The sequence below is a fragment of the Sander vitreus genome, chromosome 22, assembly GCF_031162955.1.
Source record: "Sander vitreus isolate 19-12246 chromosome 22, sanVit1, whole genome shotgun sequence".
Lineage (NCBI taxonomy): Eukaryota > Metazoa > Chordata > Actinopteri > Perciformes > Percidae > Sander > Sander vitreus.
In genome coordinates, this window is record NC_135876.1 from 5947397 (window position 1) to 5967708 (window position 20312).

The 20312-nt window shown below is 42.4% G+C and overlaps 1 protein-coding gene across 2 annotated transcripts in view; it reads left to right on the forward strand.

Moving 5' to 3' along the window:
• The window catches only part of mpp7a (MAGUK p55 scaffold protein 7a), a 184187-nt gene that overhangs the window by 148201 nt on the left and 15674 nt on the right, over positions 1-20312 (forward strand). For both annotated transcript variants that reach the window (XM_078280190.1, XM_078280189.1), the window contains exons 12-16: positions 3989-4159; positions 11135-11215; positions 15449-15542; positions 18383-18491; positions 19866-20009. In XM_078280190.1, coding sequence (XP_078136316.1) covers positions 3989-4159; positions 11135-11215; positions 15449-15542; positions 18383-18491; positions 19866-20009 — 599 coding nt within the window. The remainder of the gene's footprint in view (positions 1-3988; positions 4160-11134; positions 11216-15448; positions 15543-18382; positions 18492-19865; positions 20010-20312) is intronic.

A 20312-nucleotide genomic window follows, 5' to 3' on the forward strand; every position in this document is an offset into this window, starting at 1 on the left:
GACTGCTCCGTGTACATATTTCAAATGTCACACCAACGAACTTAACCTTTCACTTTCATTGCATTTATGAGTAGAGGAGTGAAGTACATTGGCGTGGCTGAAATTTGACTGAAACTTCCAGTGTCCAGAAGTTGGATCCAGTACTGTATAGACCATTGTGAACTTGTCCAGAACTAGATGTTGGATACAATCAAATATTCAAAGATCAGCCTTGGAGCCCACTTTACTACTGTGCCATAATCATTTTTACAGATGCCTGTTAACAGTTGTGTGGAGGAAGCATTTGAAGGACACACACCTGTCTAACTGGATATGTTCCCTTCCTTCCTTTCACTTGCTGTCTTCTCAGCATTCTCCTCTTCTCTTCTGATTCCTTTCCTGATTCCTTTCCTCTCTTGAGTCCTCTCCTTTCCTCTCTTAATTCCTCTCCTCGGGACCTTCTTGAAACTGTTGGAGGCGTTTTACAGTGCATGCTGGCCCACAGTGACATGGCTCAACTTCTGTTTTTATAATCATGTAAAATCTTCAGAAATCCAGGCATACTTTGCCTTGACAGTCTAGCATGCCTCCTTGTATTATGCAAACACATGAAATTGGTGATAAATCAAGCAGAACAGACCTTCTGTCTACTCCAGGCTTTTGTATTTTGTCATTATTAGCAGCAACGCTCCTTTTCTTTTTATTCATTTTTGGGGTAATAATGGCTGACAGTGTGGAAAGTGTCCACCACCTCTCTAGCTGCCTACCGTGAGCCTTTCTCATTCCAACCAAGCCAGTGAGGCCGAGAGAGCCGGTAATGCTCCCCTCATTTTGTGCCCACGAACGGGACTAAGTGTTACAGCGTTTAACCACAGCGTGCGGCATAGAGCCACAAGCATAATACTCACTTAATCCCCAGCTGCCATGCATGGTTAATTCCATAAATGTCGTCTCCATTGGTCCAGAGGAGCGAGAAGGCCCCCTGCCCGGAGAGCCAGGATGGCATTAGAGCTGTCAGCATGGTCTTCTGTATTTAGTCCACGGGCCTCAGACAGCGGCCCTCACGGCACCTGGCCTCACAACAGGTGGTTTCACTGGGATCCTTTTCCTCTCAGCTTCACCGCATGTTTTCTTTCTCTGCACAAACTGAAGTTTGACTGGAGGGAAAAATGTAATTTATTATTCCTCTCTGTGTTGTCATCTCGCTGATCACCTACACGTGATGTCTGGAGGACCTGATGCTTGTATTGTTCTCAGGCTTCTCCTCTTTCAGACGCCCGTTGGCGAATGCACGACTTGAGTCTTTTTGAGTCATCTGTTATTTTTTATGAACCTTTGTTTTACAGCACCGTACTTTTTTTTTCTTTCTACTGTTGTAGTCGTATACAGGTGGGGGATTTGTAGCAATGCACACAGTGTTACTGAGTGGGCAGTTTATATTCACAGTTGGCAGTGGCCTCATGGCGCTTTCTATACGCACATGCTGAATTTCCTACGTGGCTGTTAGATATTATCACACTGGAAAATGGACTTGCAGGACAGCTGGCGACTTTCAAGCAATTGTGTGTGTATGCCTGTGTGTGTGCGCGCAGTCACAGCTTGTGTTTACACGACGTTAAATATGCTCATCTTTTTTTCCTCCACTTTTTTCATGTTTCTGTTTCACTAAGTGTGTGTGTGTGTGTGTGTGTGCGCGCGTGTGCGTGCGTGCCTGCTTGTGGGAATTAAGCAAGGAAACTTTAACTCCATACCCCAAGACACACAACTCTTTTGCAGAAAAACACACCAGGACACTGCCACTACCCAGCTCTCATTCCAGGGAAATTCAAAACAGATATATTGCGAACAAATTTGATTTAACCTGTCAAAACATTAAGAGGTATTGGATCTCAGTGCCACACATATCATACATTCCTTTTCTACTAGTAACCTTATGCTTGGATTTTCCTGTGACAAACATGTTGGTGTTCCAACATACCCAAGGCTTTTCATGACAAACAGGCTTGAACAGGACTTGAATCATTCCTCGATTCTGGATCGAATTAATTTCCATCCCCTCTGTCTAATTCAGTTCCATCAGTGCTGAAGATGAGGTGGTTGTTGAGAGGTTTTAGTGAGGGATGGGGTGCTGCTCCACCACACTTTGATTTATTTACCCTTTGGCAACGCTAGAGGGGAGGGCAGTAGAATTCTCCATCATTATTTGGATGGAGCTGTCTAGAAAGGTTTAAGTGATCTTGAGAGGCACTAGATTACTGAGGACCCCCCCCGCAGCTGAGGGATGGCGATTTATAACCTTTGAGTCTCGTAATGAAACCCTGTGCACCTGCCCACCCTGTGGAAAGTAGAGGAGATTACGTTTGGCCTGCCTAATTAGCCAGTAGTGTGTTTACATTATGATAAATGACTTACCAGAGTGGGTTTTTGGGTTTGAACTTCCAGAAAATGGACTCAATGGGATATCATTAACATTGTACTTCTAATGTTTATTGTGATGATGTCAACCCTTGTGGATATTGGTTACAGTTTGATGTCTTTACAGGAGAAATGCAGATGAGCTGGGTATGTTTTCCACTGTGTGGCAGAGGCTAATACTATCTGGGTGGGGGTAGGGGGGTTGAGGGTGCTGAATGAGTAGATTAACCACAGGAGAAATGGCACAGACAACATAAGCCACAACTTGCCCACAGTGGAACAAAGTCTGACCTAAATGTTCAATGTAACACTATATGCAGTACTCAGGCGCGTGTGTACACACATACGTATACATAAGCTCATGCAAAAACATTATTATTCTGCTCCAATGACTTGTGACAATGACAGTGTGTTTCATTTGTAACTCACCATAGGTCCCTAGCTCCATCTCTTATTTAGGGACTGTTTAGGGGGGGGAAAAGCTGAGAAGAATGGCGACTCTCTCTTCGCTGCATCTCTGCACAGCCCAACAAGAGGGCGGATTTCAACTACTGATTCTTCTCCCCTGTCCATTATTTTCATGCGGCCTTAATCTTGAATCATATTTTTGAGTTTATGAATTACTGATTCAAATCTAAAATAGTTAAAGAGAGGGCTAAAAACAACCCCCGGCAGTAAGCGGAAATAGGATATTCGACATCCTGGGTTGTGGAGAAATAACTTGTTTTAGGTTTGACCAACATCTGGCGTAAATATGAAACCGTAGTCCTCTAATTAGGTGTAAATGTTTCCTTTTGATTCTGTCATAGATTATCAGATCAAACCTTTATGAGGCAGTCCAAGGACGCAGCACAACCTTTCCTTTGCGGCCAGCAAAGACCACTAAATAATACACACATACATAGACAGACACATACTTCATCACTATCTAAAATTGGAATGTGAATGAATAGCAAATCATAGCCTGACAGTTATCAACCATCAACCAACTAGCAGTAAATTCACATACTGTAGCAGTCAATAACACAAAAAGAACATCTAGTTTCTTCCGTTTTTACACAATTAACTCTTAACTCTGGCTTGAGAGTTCATGAGATTCAAGAAAAAAACAAAACAAGGACGAGTCATTCCTACCTTAAGTCAATGGGGAATATAGTTAATGAGAAAACATCCAATAGTGTTATATATAGCTTTTCACACATGTAAAAGCCTTAACCAAGAGAGCTATGTCTCCAAGAGATATGTGTATGCAGAAAAGAAGAAAATGGGAAGAAAGTGTTTGAGTGTGATAACCATGGAAACTGTTTGGCCGAGTGTTACGCTGTCCTCCTTCACCTACAGCAAAGACAGCTGTCATAAAACTGAGCTGCACACTACACTATGAGATTTTGGACATCGAGCTCTGGAGGTGTTTGCCAAGACATGAAACGACCATAAATCGAATTGCACAGCTGCATACAGTTGCGTCTGAATTTAGAAACCCTCACAGACACACATACTGACACAAACATTTTTTTTTTTAAGGTATATTTTAGATTAATGTGTCTCTTTCTGTCTCTTTTCCCTTCCTCTCTCTTTTCATCCCGACCTCCAGCTGGGTTCAGGAGAAGCTTCCGTCTGAGCAGGAAGGACAAGAAGACCAACAAGTCCATGTACGAGTGTAAGAAGAGTGAAATGTACGACATGGCTGATGTGCCCACTTACGAGGAGGTCACCCCTTACCGCAGGCAGAGTGGGGCTAAACACAGGCTGGTGGTTCTAGTAGGTGAGTAGAGAGCTTGACTCCAAAAACGTTATCAAAAAATGCTACTGTTGTCAAGCTCTGATGCCACTCTTTTTTTGGGGGGGCTATTGCTGTTAAACTTGGCACCATAGATTTTAATAAAAATCCTCAGCTACCAGCATGGTGACACATACCAATCACAGAAACGACTCAGAGTTTTGCAGCCCCAGATGGCTTGGCCTTACCTTCTCACGACCCCCAACCCAGAATCGAGCTTCCCAATGCGGGGACTAACACACAGTCATCCTGGGCCTCCTTAATTTAGACTTGAAGCACTTAGAGGAATCGACAGAGCAGACCACGTAATAATCAGTCACATTTAGTACTTTCATTTACGGCACCTCACTCTCAATGTCTTTCAATTTTTCAGGCCCATGGAATTGTTAACACTTGCCTCGAGGAGCGGGTGTTACAAAGCCCTCCAAAGAGCTTCGTAACGTGCCAAGGTCTTGAAATGAATTTAGCAGTTTCTCATTCTGTATTTGTGGTTGGAAGACGAGCGTTGCCAGTGAATGGTGGAACAATATGCTAAGCCAGGTGCAACAGTAAAGCCTTTCTCAGGACCAACTGTACCATCAGTGATCATTTTCACATTTTCCTTTTTAGTTTTGTTACTTGTGACAAAAAATGTCAGGAATGTCTCAGACACAGATGGAACAAAACATTCCTGCCTCTATTTCCATTCATCAAGGGAAGAGATATACTCAAAAGTCGGGTCCAGCTTTTAACTTTTCATTTCACATATTCTGACAGCAGTTTTTTTTTTTAACATTTGTAAGATTAATCTAGAAGTGAACACCACTGGCAACAAGGTCTCTCTTTTTTGTCTCACGCATGCTCTCTGCAGAGTTGTTCCTAGCTTGATTGACCAGGCCTTGGTTCACTTAAATACACCTCACAGAGCATGGACTTCATCAGGCGTGTTGCTAATTAGCCATTTTCCTTCCAGCATGTCACAACCTTACACAGAGGATGCTGAACCTCTCCCACCTGTCATGCTAATGTAAATATTTTCAATTAACGTCCATAATTTGGAGGACAACCTATGGACAATTTCACACGTAATGAAGCGAAGGGCCAAGGAAAGATCTGCTTTATGTTTCTCTGCCTCCCTCTCTCTTTCTTCCTCTCCCCGGAGTCTCTTGATTTTTCTTATTCAAAATCTTTTCCTTTCCAATGCTTTTCTCTGTAACTGCTCTTTCCTTTTGCTGTTCAGGGGTGAGCCACTTTATTCCTCAATGTAAGGGCATGTTTTTTCAACACTCGACATTTAATCTATTTAAGCAATTGATAAGTTTAGAAATTCAACAAGCAAAAGCCCCACTTTCAACCTGTACTCTGGCCATTTTCAATTTTCATCCCAGCAATTGACCTTTTACAGCACATATGCAGTTTACAGTGATAACAATTTTATCAGAGTTTTCTCACTTACTGGAAATACTCCGTTTGGTTTTGGCGAGGGGTGGCGCCTTGGTAGAGCGTGCAGGAGAAGTCCCCAAATCTCATCGTCTCTCCAGTTGGACATCTTCGTTGGTGTCTTTGTGTAAATGACCCTTTTTCTTCTTCAACCTCTGATGTTTGTTTTCTTCTGTTTTCCAACTGATTCGGACATTCTCAGATACTGCTCCTCCAGGTTATGTCTAGATCGAGCAAGCAATCAATCAATCAATCAATTTTATTGGTCACATGAAATCGTATGAGGTACATTTCCAGTGAAATATCCCATAAGCTCTTTCAACTTGGGCTAGGGCTGCATGATTATGGAGTCACGATTATTTTGGTCAATATAGTTTTTCTCACCACCGAGGTTTCTGCCTAAAAGAGAGTTTTTCCTCGCCAAATGTTTGCTCTTGGGGGAATTACTGGAATTGTCGGGTCTCTGTAAATTATAGAGTGTGGTCTAGACCTACTCTATCTGTAAAGTGTCTTGAAATAACTCTTGTTATGATTTGATACTATAAATAAAATTGAATTGAATATTGAAATCACGATTATTAAACACGATTCCTCGTTAACTTTTGGAAAGATGTTGCAATTATTGAACCTAAAAACAGTTAAACAAATCAACAGAGAAAAACCCCTCAACTGTGACATTACCCTTTATACTTTTCATTCAGAACACAAGACAAAATAAGAGTTTACTGCAAAACGTAATGTGCAAAATAATCGTTTTTTTGTGATCATTGGTAGCTAGTTGTGAACAGGATTTTTCTTTTCTAACTTATTCTTTAACCCAACATAATAAGATAGTTAGCTAGCTAATTACAGTACATGCTCTTCGTCTCTGGAAGTCTCCAGTAGGTAGAAAGCTTGTTAGCCGAACATGCTAACAACTGCTTCTGTTAACGCCGTTAAACACACTGTGTAATTCTTTCCTTACACTTCTGCTCTTGTGTTTTGGTTTTTAAATGCAAAAAAATGTACTGCTACTACTTTACACATCTTTACATTAAGAGTATTCCTCTTACTACAGCCCATCTACAGCCTTAAACATGTGGTGAAGTAATGGTTTAGCGAACGGTCAATGTAACACTTCAGAGAAAAAGTAAAGTCTGCTTTATAGTAGTACTTGCAGACAGGACACGACCCTGCCTGACTGACATGGCCTTAGTCCTGCACTTTTTCTGCTTTGCTCCAGCACAATCCCCCCATTATTTTTATATCAAACATCCCCCTCTCCCAAAGCTTTTCAGGAATGCCTCGAGGCCTTTCTTCATTAATGTGGAGGCAAAGGTCCATCGTACCCACTAATGAATGACCTGCTGCCCACCTCTTGCACAGAGACTGAGATCTGTTTCAAAGACAAATCAAGATGCTTATCTAGGTTTTTATACACTTTAAATCAGACCGCCAATAAAAATATATTTTACATACTGCATGCATAGCTTGACCAAACCACTGATGGTTTTGAAAGAAATCTGATTATTTAACCTGACAAAATGGTGTGCTGATTTCCATATTTCCTTGTAACTTGACACACTAAACTTACAGTAAGATGAATTGAAAGCTTTTAGTTTGGGGTTTAGTCCAAACATATTTAATATATACCAATGCCTAAGTGAATGTTTATGTGGTATCCAAATATATAAAATTGGGACTCTGTTTCAACTCCTGTTGAAAATGTAGTAGCAGTCCATTGTAAATGATCTGCTGTGACCACATTGCACCACTGTCATCCTTTAAATGTGGTAGCAGCAGGGCCAGCACTATGAGTAGTGCTGTAATATACCCTGCCCTGGATGTGATGCAGGCTGGGAGGTTTAAGGCTGGGTCGAGGCTCTGGGGCCCAAAAGTAGGGCCTTGCCGGGCCTAGCCTCGACCTCTCGGCACAGACTGCATGCGATGTGCTCCACGCTTGGCCTGGAAGTTATTAAGCTCGAGATATTAAAAACAACTTCTCTAATGAGTGCTGTAATGAAAACTGACACTTTTACTGGCACAGCAATCTGCAAGGCCAGAAGTACCGCAAGAGGGCCAACGAGAGAGACAAATGGAGGGAGAGAAAAACACATAAACATAATCTAAATATGGCAGCTTAGTCCAGAAAATTTGAAGAGTTATGCCTTTTTTTATTGTGGTGTTCAGATTTATAATGTTGCTGTTGTATTAGGGCATTATTAAAGACAAACAATGCACAAAGAGGTGGCAGTGTTTAGGGTCAGACGGTGGAACAGGACCACAGGGCACAGCTTCTACTTGTAAAAAGACCTGGTGGTGGGTCTGTTGGGCCCCCTTGGCAGGTGGTGGTACAGCTGGAATAAGCTTTAATCGCCATCTGAGGTATTCTGATGAAGGTCTGCTGCCATGCATCATTGATATCACAAGTTGCAAGCAAGGGAGCGATGATACAAGGTGAAAATGGTTTTACGAGCGTGCAGAAGTGGGGCCATTAGTCATACCAAGGGTAGCAGAAATGGCTCTGTTGGGCCCCCCATGCCCGGGCCCTGATATCCTCGCTCAGATTCAAGCAAACAAGCTTGTGTAGAGGTTTGTGGCCTGCCGGGAGGACTGTCTGCACCACTGTGATAGGACTCATAAAAGAGCCTCTTTTACGACGCTCTGCCACCTTCAGCACCTACAACAACATTGGTCCACAGCCTTCAAACAGCAACGCTGCATTCCTCCCGCGCTTCCGAAACAAATTCAAAATGAACTCCATTTCCTCATCTTAATAAATCACCCAAGCTCTCAACCCCCAGGTACTCTCTTTTTTTCTTACTGAAAAACTCCCTCTCTCCAGCTAAGATTGATTGCTGTCTTCGCTTGGCCATGTGCTTGTTTATGAGAGACACTAACCACAGAATGCCTCGCGCCGTTGGTCCAAAGAGGGTCTTGGTATTTTTCTCTGTTTTCTTTTTTTGAATTCACAGTGTGAGTGCGCTGAGGAAACAGCTTTTATCACTTACAGCAGTCGCACAATAGGACTCAAACCATGTGTTACTGGGTGCCGAAGTAAAGGGAAAGCATAGGATGTGAATTTGTCTGTGTGTGAAGGCAGTCAGTGTTCAGATATTATGCTTAAGGTTGTGGATCACTCCAGAACCTTTCTGCTTTACACCAGAGGAAATGCAGAGGCGTTGGTCCTCTAGATAGCACGAGAGGAAACAGGAGCACCGTTTCTCTTAGAAATACAGAGCTTTCCTTTTTCAACATTTTTTCCTTCCCTCTCCCTCGCTTTCCACCTAATCCGCATCGCTGAGTGAACTCATTGTCCGTTTGTTTTAGATGAGCGGCCTGCTAAACACATTTGCCTGGAGAAATGAATTTCCAATGGGGTTTGATGCGATTGTAGTGCCTGCCCAGAACGTCAGGCATGCAAGGAATCTCGAGCCCAGATCAAGCGCTGTCTCTAACTGTCCAGCCTCTGCAGAGCTGTGGTAAAACACTAAAACGTCAAGCCATGCACTTGTTACTCCAACACTGAGTTCTTGTCCAGTTCGTTGAAGACATTGATGCCAGTCGGTTCAAATTAGGACGGTGTAGCACCTGTATAACAACTAACCAAAATTCTGGAGAATGGCTTTCAGAGTCAAAGAGTAGTAAAAGAAACGGAGGCAAAGCCTTAAAAGAAGAGAGAACATTTGGATATTGATTCAGTGATTTCCACCAAACCAAAACCAGTGTAAACAAGGTTCTGCCATTCTTGTTTTAGTGTTCCTTCAACATTTAATTACTTGCAGTTTGATTGTACTCTACCATACCCACATGTTAGATAGTTGGCTATTAAACCTCTCCTGCCTTCCCCTCTCCAACTTAGTTGCCTAAGTTTCCCCACTGGGGATGTGATGGAAAGTCCAGCTGACTTGTGACAATACGGTACAGGAAAAGGCCTCCTTACCTCTAATGTGTACCTGTTTTGGAGGTTTATTGTTCTGCCGAGCTACAATGAGAGAAGAACTGGTTCAAAATGGCCGGTAGCTGTAGAATTCCTGTAGCTTTGTCATATTAAATCAGTTATCTTTGTGTAGCACCCCAGCACTCTATATTATGCCTAAGCTGCTCTAACTAACTTTAGACTGGAATGATGAGGTGTTTGGGTTTGTTTCTTTAAGGTAGCTACCACAGAGGTTTACCTCTTTTGGGTTAATCATATACTACCACTAATATGTGCGCCCGCTCTACCAACTGAGCTAACCGGCCACAACAACTCTTTAAAAGGAAAAGGTATCGTTTACTTAAATGCACAAATAATATTTGACCTTTAGATTGGATAAAAAACAAACGAAAAACATATCACAAAGTACACCCTTTAAATAAGGAAACGGAAATATTCCTTAAAATAATATTACCCAAAATTACTCCTGACACTATTTTCCCTCTATAGCAGTTTCAACTTAAAACACAGAACTTACAACTTACTCAGACTCTGACCGTGACTTCGTTACCCGTTCCTAAACTATTTTTTTTTTTTATAATATCCATTTTAACAAATCAAAATTACAACATTACACATGACGGCACAAATCTTATTCTCTTCTTCTTTTTTCAGCTCCTACTACGTGAGCCCCATCTCTGTGTGTAGAGTAGAGTTTTGTAACGTTAGACAGCCAATCACCAACATTATGAGATCTCGGTAGAAGCATGCTGCATGCTTATTGGCTCACTGACACTGATGAGATTAACTCCTTAGGTATTGAAAGGTATTGAAAAACAAACAAGTTGCAGGCCTGATGGTTGCTCGTGTGCAGGCATTATCTTCATTTATCTTTATCAGTGAGGCAAACGCACAGAAAGTCCAACTTACAGTTTGCTGTCAGTCCAGGAAACACGGCTCAAACAGGAAAAACGAAACCAGACCGGACGTTAACTCTAGATCCACTAGCGCTAACTTTTGATCTAAATACCTGCGGTTCGACGAGAAAAGTGCAGTATTGTCCACCTCTACAGCTTCGTCAGTAAACTTAGATCTTCTCCAAGCTAACTATCTTAGTGTTTTTCAATGTTTCTCAGGGATTCCTCTCTTTTCTCAGCTTGAGATTCTCTCCACTCTTTTCTTCATATCGCCGCTCCTTTCTGCCTTACCGGACAAAACGCTTTACAATTTGCCTTTCACTCACCCATTATCACACTTCAATTTTGATCTTTTTTTTTAAGTCTCTTTTGAGATTCTTTTTGAGTCCACCCAGGTCAATGGAGGAGCACTACTAAATATTTAACTTATTGTATATTGATATAATAATGTTGATATTGTACGATAAATCTGATAAATGCTGATGGTAGTGTTTAGTATATGTTATGTGATTATAGTTAAATAAAAACATCATTTGTAAAGCCTCATTGGGATTTAAAAAGGAAAGTTTTAAAAAATGTTACTAATAACATTAACAATGTCAATGTACATTAAGCGAAGAGTGGAAGACATTCAGAATGGCAGCCTGTCTCTTTTGGTAAATGGAGAGATGTAGTCGTGGATTCTGTGACTTCTGTCATATTCACAATGTGTTTGTGTTTGTGCAGGACCCACAGGAGTTGGCTTGAATGAACTCAAGAGGAAACTGTTGATCTCAGACCCCCAGCACTTTAGTGTGACCATCCCACGTAAGTTCACTCAATCCGTTGAGGTGATCTCAAGTCACCCAGTAGATTCCATTTGTCTTCTCATCTTTCCTCTCTGTGTATGCATCGGTTTGTCTTATGTGTGAGTGTGTGTTGTACATGTTGTCCACCGTAAGCCTTTTACCAGACCATGGTTTTAGATCTGCTATTCATTGGCAAATACCTTTTTTAATTTATTTTTAAAGATTATTTTTGGGGCATTTTTAGGCCTTTATTTGATAGGACAGCTTAGACATGAAAGGGGGGAGAGAGGGGGAACGACATGCAGCAAAGGGCCGCAGGTCGGGTGATTGAGCCTCCGTATATGGGCGCGCGCTCTACCAGGTGAGCTACGCAGGCGCCCGGCAAATTACTTTTTAAAAGGGAAAGAAAATACCACTAGCTTTCTCCGCAAGCTGCATTCACAGCAGCTTAGAAGAAAGCCAGGTGTGTTGTGGGACATCGGAAAACTAGACATTGTAGCTCCAACAGCACATACAATAATTCTGCTCAACCCACAATAAACATACTTTAAATTACATTGCATAATAGGCTTAAAAAACATCCAAGAAGCCATATTGGTTACATTTTGCATACAAGTTCTACTTTGATACAAAGTCAGTCATAGAATCGGTAGCATCCAAACATTGCATTTTTTAGGCTTTTATTCTCTTATTCTATAAATTTTTTTTTCTCTATTGCATCTTAATTAGGACAGAATATAGGAAGAGAAAGAGAACAAAAAAAATAAGTCATGTTTACATTTTATTTTTTAGATCTGGCCTCTTTTAACTGCAGAAAAAAATATAAATTGTTGAGGTAGAAATACATTTTTTAAGATGTTATTGTTTTGCTTTTATTTTGATAGTGAGTCAAGGTACAGGTAGCAAACGGGGGAGAGAGAAGATTAAGACATGCAAGAATGATCCCTAGCAGAAATGAAGCCAGCGACATTATATATATCTTGCACCCGGCGCAGCGCAGCACCCGACGCAAGTGTCTTTGATAGTCGTCGTCGTTTAAATAGCAAATGCACCTGCGCCCATCTTTGCGCCCATGGGCGTGCTGGTCTTACAGGGAGGTGTGTTCAGGTGCATTCTTGGCGTATTGCTACCTTGAGGCAGCGGGAAGTGATCACGCCATTGACCAACAAAAACCTGGTAAAATGTAAAATGTGCCTAGGCTTATGCACAGGGCTCGCACACTATGCTTGTTACACACTCACAGGGAAGCGCAGCAGCACACAAACATGCAAAAGATTACAAATAAAAACATTACGGTGCAAATCCTCCATCATAATAACAATGCGCCAAGGTCCAAACGCGCCTGGCTTTTAAAGGGAATGGGAGATGACACTCTGATTGGTTTATTGCATGTTATGCCCAAAACACACCAATGAATTAATGAAGACACTAAGTACAACCCTTTTGAACCATGCGACCAGCGCACGGACCCTTTTTTCCGCCGTCAAACTAGCAAAAGTGGATTTGGACACGCCCTAAACACACCAGCGCCAGGTGCTTCACGCCGTGCGCTTAGATCGTTAAAATAGGGCTCTACATGCTTCTTAACCACTAGGCCACCAGGACACCCAAACAAAAACCTTTATCACCAAGTCTTATTTCTATGTTCTGTAAACATTTCTGGCAGTAAGTGAGCTCTCAGTATAACTGATGTGGCCTAAGGACAACTTACTGTAAACATCAAGCTGCTCAGACAGATAGAATAAGCATAAAAGATTGGTGGTGTTGGTGAGCTGCTGAGGACCCTCGTCAAACATAAAAAAACTGACACTAAAGCTCGGTTGCTCCCTCTCTACTCTCTACTTCTCAATCCATTTGTGCCCAAGACGCCTCTTGTACACCTGTCCACCAAGACAAACACATTGGATACACATTCTCAGAGAAATGTAAACACACAAGATGGCAGACTACACAGCGCCCCAGTGCACCCCGTGAGATTTTAGCAACAAATCAAAATAATCACTTTTGGTGAAGGATGTTTAGCTTACTTGTTCCAGTTTAGTTTTCACAGTGTTTGAGAGTGCTTGTGCTGTTTGAGCGATGAATGTCCAGTCTGAGAGAGACACACACACACACACACACACACACACACACAAAGGGAGCTGTAACACCCCAGGCACAGCTGGTTCTCTCAAGGCCCAGGCGGTTGTTTCTCCTCCTGTGTAATTGTCAGCTTCTCACAGTCTGCCTGACAAGCTCCGAATGATGGAGGAAACTGGGGTTTTTCTACCTCCTGAAGACATGCCATTCCACTGCTTCATGTATTGGCACCCAGCTACTCACACTCCTCTCTTTCACAGCTTATTTCTCACTTTCTTTCCGCCTTTTTCTGTCTCTTTCCTCCACTGCCTCTTCCCCTTTTTTTTTTTTTTTCCCCCTTTTAAGGACCCAACGACAGCTTGCCATAATCCTGAACACCATCCAAATGACTGGCTCTCCAAGTCTTTTGCAGTTCTGAGATGTCCCAAAGCCAGCACATCGGGACAAATATATATTTTTGATTTATACAATTAAGCAGGGCAGTGGCATTAGTAATTGGGTAGTTACCATCTGGGGCTTGGAGAGAAACTGCGACATGACTTTGAGGAAATATGACGACCGCTGATATTAATTGCCGTGTTTGTTACATGCCGTGTGGCATAATGGATGTGTACCAGTGAAGTCTGACACTAGAAATGTCCCTGATGTTAAAATCCCATCAGTAGGGCCTTTTTTTCCACTAGGCATGTTAATTGTTTTCAAATGTGACCTGTTATGCTGTGTTTTAATAGAGCCCAGACAGCCTGATTCTGACCCATATAGAAGACGTATGGCACAAGTCCTGGCTCTCATTGAGAGGAAAGAGACTTGGAAAGTATCTTGTCTCCCTCTTTTTTTAATGTTTGATTTCTGCCAATGGACACATGGATGTGTTTAACACTTGCTGTTGTTTCGGATTAAGCCCGAAAGCGGTACCCCTTTTTGTTAATTTGAAAACCGGAGCTTTGGAGACCACCAGCTTGTGGCCCCGGTTAAGACTTTTTTTTCTCTCTCCCTTTCTGCTTGTCGCTGTAAAATGTAAACCAGCCGTCTAACAAACACAAGGAGCATTGCAATAAGCCATTAGAGTAGGGGGTTAAACATTTTGATTCCAATCCAAGTTTACTGATATTTTCCATGATTTGGGATTGAACGGATGCACATTCTTTTGTTGCACTGTAATTATTTTCTGCGCCACATAACAGATGCCAAAATAATGGATGGTGTTAGTCTAACTACCGAGGCTTTTTGGCTGCGTCTGACACATTTCTGAATGGGAGGTATAAATATATGTTATCTTATGACAAGGCTGTTTTGGCCTTCCCTCTCATGTTTTTCCTACTGTTGTCAGGGGCTGATGACAGAAAGTCATTGATCTTCTTCAGTGTCCTCTCCACCACAGTAGGATTTATGGCTGTCTTTCCTTTTTAAGCAAGTGACACATTGTATAAATCACACCATTGGTTTTCCATGAACCCTGTAGATCAGTGTGGACCCTATAAAGGAAAGGCACTGGTCCACTAACAGGGCACAGCCTCAACACATGCTTACAAAAAGAACAACTCGGAGGAGAGCGAAGCAGAGCTTGGCCTTTTTGGTTACAGGTGATAAAAGTTTAATAGTTTGTTTTGGAGCTGGTTGGAGTGTCTGACGGGTGTACACTCTCCCCTCTGACCTTTGGCGTACTCCTGAAAGGAGCCGGAGTGTGAGTCGACTCCTTGACCCTTACAAGCCCTTCCAGCGCTGCCTGCTCACGTTCCCCTCTTGTGCCGCCCCCACTGCCAACTTTACAGCGAGGCTTTATGGTTTATGGCCAAGTAAATGTAGAGACTTGATGTTAATGAGAGCTCACAAACTCAATTACCTTACAGAGGCTAACACTGCCGGCTAACGCCACGGCTTCTGTTTCTACAGGCCCTGCAGCCACATTACAAGAGACAAATTTAATAAGACACAGTAAACCTCTGCTGAATGTCACTTAAGTGTCTGACTTTAGTGCTGCAGCACTACAGGTTGTGTATTTTATAGTGCTATTACACAATAATATATACAAGGGTTGGCATGGCCCAGTGTGCTGTGTTTCAGACTTCCAGCGATGTTAATAAGGGGCTCGGTTTAGATGCTTTCAGCCCCAACAGTAAGTCAGACAGTCTGGGTTTGAGGTAATCACTCCTCCTCTTCTCCTCTCTCTCAGACACCAGTCGGGCCAAGAAGAACCAGGAGAGCGACGGCGTGGAGTACCACTTCATCTCCAGACATCTCTTTGAGACGGATATCCAAAATAACAAGTAGGCACAACTGTGTCTGGCATAAGTAAAGAAAACTGACTGACTGACCCAACAAACTTTCATATTTCACCTTTATACGGTGGACATGGACTACAGATATTCATGATGTCAATATTTACAACTTATAAACTTTGAAACGTATAGCCTCCCTCTGCCGCACTGTCGGCAATTTCCAGTTAAGACAGAGCACACAGTAAAGTTTAAACAAGTTAATATCAGGTCACACAACTCTTCCTCCATATGCAGTGGTTATACTGTAAATATATATATTTTACCAAATCATTTTTTTAATTTTGTATTAAGACTCACTTAATACACCTGAACAAATGTGCAAGTTCTTTTAGATCTTTTCTATTTGTCTGTTTCCAAAACAAATGCACTTGTTTCAAGAGATTTCTGTACTAAAATATAATATTTTGAATTGTAGTCCCACATTGCCAGACCTTCCTCCACAGCGCTGCGGAGGAGGGTCTGGCTAGTCCACACAGCATTCCGGTGGGAGAAAAATGTGCTCTGGTTCCTTGGCATTTCTTTAAACCAATCACAATCGTCATGGGCGGCGCTAAGCGCCAGATGCAATAACGGCGCCTCTGCAAAATAGTCTCGGGAAGGAACTTGTGGAACATTTGTACGTTCAAAAGTAGTTTTAGTCGTGCAACAGAAAACTCAGATTGGACAGCTGTCTCGATTTACCCTGCAGAGATTATAATAGCTGTTATAATATCCCGTAATAGAACAACTGGTGTGTGTGTGTGTGTGTGTGTGTGTTATAATATCTCGTAATATAACAACTTTATTCTCTAAATATTTGGACTTTTTTCCTGTAGAGACTTTATGCTCATAACATTTTAAATGCTATGACTTTATTCTCGAAATCTATTAATGAATACTACGAATACTTAATGCATGCATTTCAGTCCGTTACATTGTGATTTTAATGTTCAACATTTGAGAAGCTGGAACTATCAAATGTTTGCCACGTTTTTCTTGCCATGACTGGAACCAATAATTGCTTTCCTTAGCTCATTACTAGGATTAATGGTCTAATCTTTCATCTCTGATCACATTAGAGGGAATGACATTTATCCCAATCCCATTTATAAAAGGCTTTATTTAGGGTTTATTTTGTTATTTCAAAGTTTAACGAATAAAACTGTTTTTAGAACATGTGCAATTTCAGTCCCGTCACTCTAATAAAAAAACAACAGAATCCCTCTGGACCACTAGAGGCAGTGCGACAGTCTGACTGGTCCAGCTCTCGCTGCCACTGTTCAAAGACAGCCTCCCTGCTGTCGTCTGTGTGTCTCTTTAACTGAGTGTGAGCTGGTGTTGACAGGGCCGGGCCCTGTGTTGGTAACAGATCTCCAGACAGTGGCCTCAAGGTCTCCTGTCTCTGCTTCCTCCTTTCCTGAGGCGCTCTTTGCGAACGCAGCCACGCCACAGCCCGCCTTGACATTTGTGGCCAACAAATTGAAATGCAAGTTGTAATAGTCATAAGAATGATTGATGTCTTTCTGCTGGTCTCACACAAGCTGGAAGGGGGGGGGGGGAGATATATACTGTAGGGTGCACATGCAAAACATTTATGCACGCAAACACACAGAGGGAAGCCTGTGGTGGTGAGGGCATAGTGTCAGAGCATGTAGAGAGAAGAAGGGAAAGGGGGTGCTGTATATTTAGGCCATGTTGCGGTGTAGGTCGAGGCATGCAATGTTTTTCAGGGAGTCGGAGGGGTGAGTGACAGAGCTGTGATGTGGGATGGATGCGTGGGACACTCCACGCTGAAATTACAAGGCAGCAAAGTAGACGAGGAGTGAGATGACCTTGTTTGCGTTATGCCTCATTGCGCACAGCAGAAACAATGCTGAAATAAAAGGGTCCACAACAACTTGTGTTTAGTTTGAACAACTTTCCCAAGGGAAGCCCTGTTCCGTGTCAAAATGGCGACAATTCATACTCTCAATATAGCCAAACCTCCATTACACTGGCACGCCTTCCTGTAATCTATATACCTTCCACCTCTGATGACAAACAGTGCAAAATGCTGCAAGGTGTGAGGCTACTGTAAGCTCTTAAATCAATTTCCCATAACCAAATATGAGGTTTGTTTGAGACTTAAGCCTCCTTTAAAAAAAGAAAAGAAAAAAAAAGGCTCAGTAAAACTTTCTTACATGGGCAATTACCATAAAATTCTTTTTACATGGCATCAGTCACACAGAGGCAGTCATTCTGCCCGTTGCTTGTCCTATTAGCTTCAAATTCTTTCCACTCTTCTCGTTGCCTTTTTTTCCCTCGTTGTTTTTAGCTAAAAATACACTGGTGGCTTTTTCCTCATGACAGCTGATTGGTGTGAAAGGGGGAAGATTATCTGGTGGAGAAGTGTTTTTGTTTGCTTGCGCCCAGGCAGTTGCTTGCTGGGCTAAAATCCTCATGGATTAAAGGAGGGATAGGTTTTGGCATTCGGGGGCTTTGTGGTCTTTCTGGAACAAACAGGTGTTACTAATTGAAATAGTTGCATGGGAGATTATTTAAAAACACGCTCGCCCAAACCGTCTGGTTTTCCAATTCATCTAGAGAATGCTATCTTCAGATCTGTCAGCGGTTGAAAGAGTAATCCTCCTGTCTCTGTGGATTTGTAGGGTTTTTATATATCGTTATTTCTAAGATAAATCTCAGGAGTGTGCTGACAGTCGACCAGATTAGGACAAGATTCTAATGTTACTTCGAAAGGGACATTAGTGTTGCATTAGACACTAATCCCTGCACAAAAATGGTGTTTTCTTACTTAACAATCTTCTCATCTCTTCTCTCTTTCAATCTCTTTGCCTCTCACCTCCCAGGTTCATTGAGTATGGCGAGTACAAAGGGAATTACTATGGGACAAGTCTAGACTCGATACGCTCCGTCCTCTCCAAGAACAAAGTGTGCTTATTGGATGTCCAGCCTCATGTGAGTTACACAAACCCGTCCTCTCTATCTCATTTGAATCTTACCATCCCACACTTCCCTGTATTTTAAACCTTTTTGCACCATTGCCCCTACCTACCTCAGAAACAGATCTCTCTCATCCCTGGCTTTCCTGAGCCCTTGGCTGCCTACTAGGTTAGCAAAGTGGGTTTTAAAGGGGGCATTTTCAGGGAGCAATAACCGCTAATTTCCTCTATTTGAAGATTTCCTCTTTGGCTTATGTCTTGGGTGGTGGAGATCAGACCCTACGTAAATGTCCGGCTTGTCGCTGAGCCCCAAGAAACCTCTCAGCATGATTACCATTAGTCCAGGGTCGGGCCTGTATCATCCAGCTGCTGCCCCATCAGCGTCCTTTCTGTTTGTTTTTGCTCAGTGGATAATGACAGGCACAAATACATCATTATACAGATTAGCCTGGCAGGTTCTCAAACCACCCCGGTCTGAGCAGCAATGAGAGTCAGCCCCAGAGCCCTCGGCTAAAGTGAGTGAGAAAGAGTCTGTGGAAGCTCATGTGGGTGTACGTACAATTGCGTATGTGCTTTTTTTGCTTCATGAATACATTTGTGGTGTTGTGTAAGCCAAGAGTCAGTTGACCCCCACCCACCCCTTCCTCCACTATGAGCCCATTCTGACTCACGGATCAGATCAGTGGCAGTGTCAAAGCATGTTATTGCTCCCATGCTGACTTGGTGACGGCTGATGAGAGCTGAGAGAAATGCTTTCCAGTGATTCTTCTCCTGCCCCTCTTTTGGTTTTTTGACCCATCTTTCTATCCGTTGTGGGTTTGGACCCACTGCCTATTAGCACAGTTGCAAGCCCTGATCACGATGTCAGAGCCTGAAGTCTGACGCCACCACTAACCAGCTCTGAACTCTCTTCTACCCCTTGAGAACAAGATGGGTGGTGTTGTTTAATGCAATCGTAAACCAGAAAGAGGAGACCAGAAGGCAGGGCAGATGTGGACAGAAATGTATCCTCTGCTATCTTCTAAAAGAACCACATGCGCTACACAACCAGAGGCCTAACCCATGCACTCAACCACTGTTTGCCAACTTTTTGGGCTGTAAAACCTTTAAAATGCAACAACCCATTGTTGACTGGTTTGAACAATCCTTCCTTTAATCATCCCATTACCCCTGACATGTGTGTGGGTGGGGGGGGCAGCCTATAGTTTGGAAGCACCTGCATTAAACACACTACTGATGTGTCCCCTCTTTATCCACTTCATGATTATTAGGTTGATAAATGTTTATTAAATTACTTTAACATTCCAATGTTATCGCTGTCCTCCTCTGTTGTTGCTCAATTAACATCTCCTTTGCTTTTAAATTATTTTATTTTTTTCTCTCTTTTAAGACCCTGAAGCACCTGCGGACGGCAGAGTTTAAACCCTTTGTAGTGTTGGTAAAGCCTCCTGCGATCGAGAGGTTGAGGGAGACCAGACAGAACGGCAAAATCCTGTCTGGCAAGGACGACAAGGGTTCTGCCAAGCCATTCACGGTAAGAGAACATGGGGAGAACGTTTATTTCTCCCACTGAATCAGACATTTATCAACGTAATATGTTGTTTAGAGTTTTGTAAGTTGCTTGAAGTACCAGATGGGTCAGGTTTGCCTTGATTTAGACAATGACAGGAAATCAATTTGATATACATTTCAGTGGGTAGCCTGGCTGGTGCTCCCAAACTGCATGATATTTGTAAATGCTTTTCAGATGAGGTTAAGTTAAATGAAAGTTTAATGATCCCTGTGAGGAAATTGGATCACTACAGCAGAAAATAACAGGATACTGCTAATAGGATAC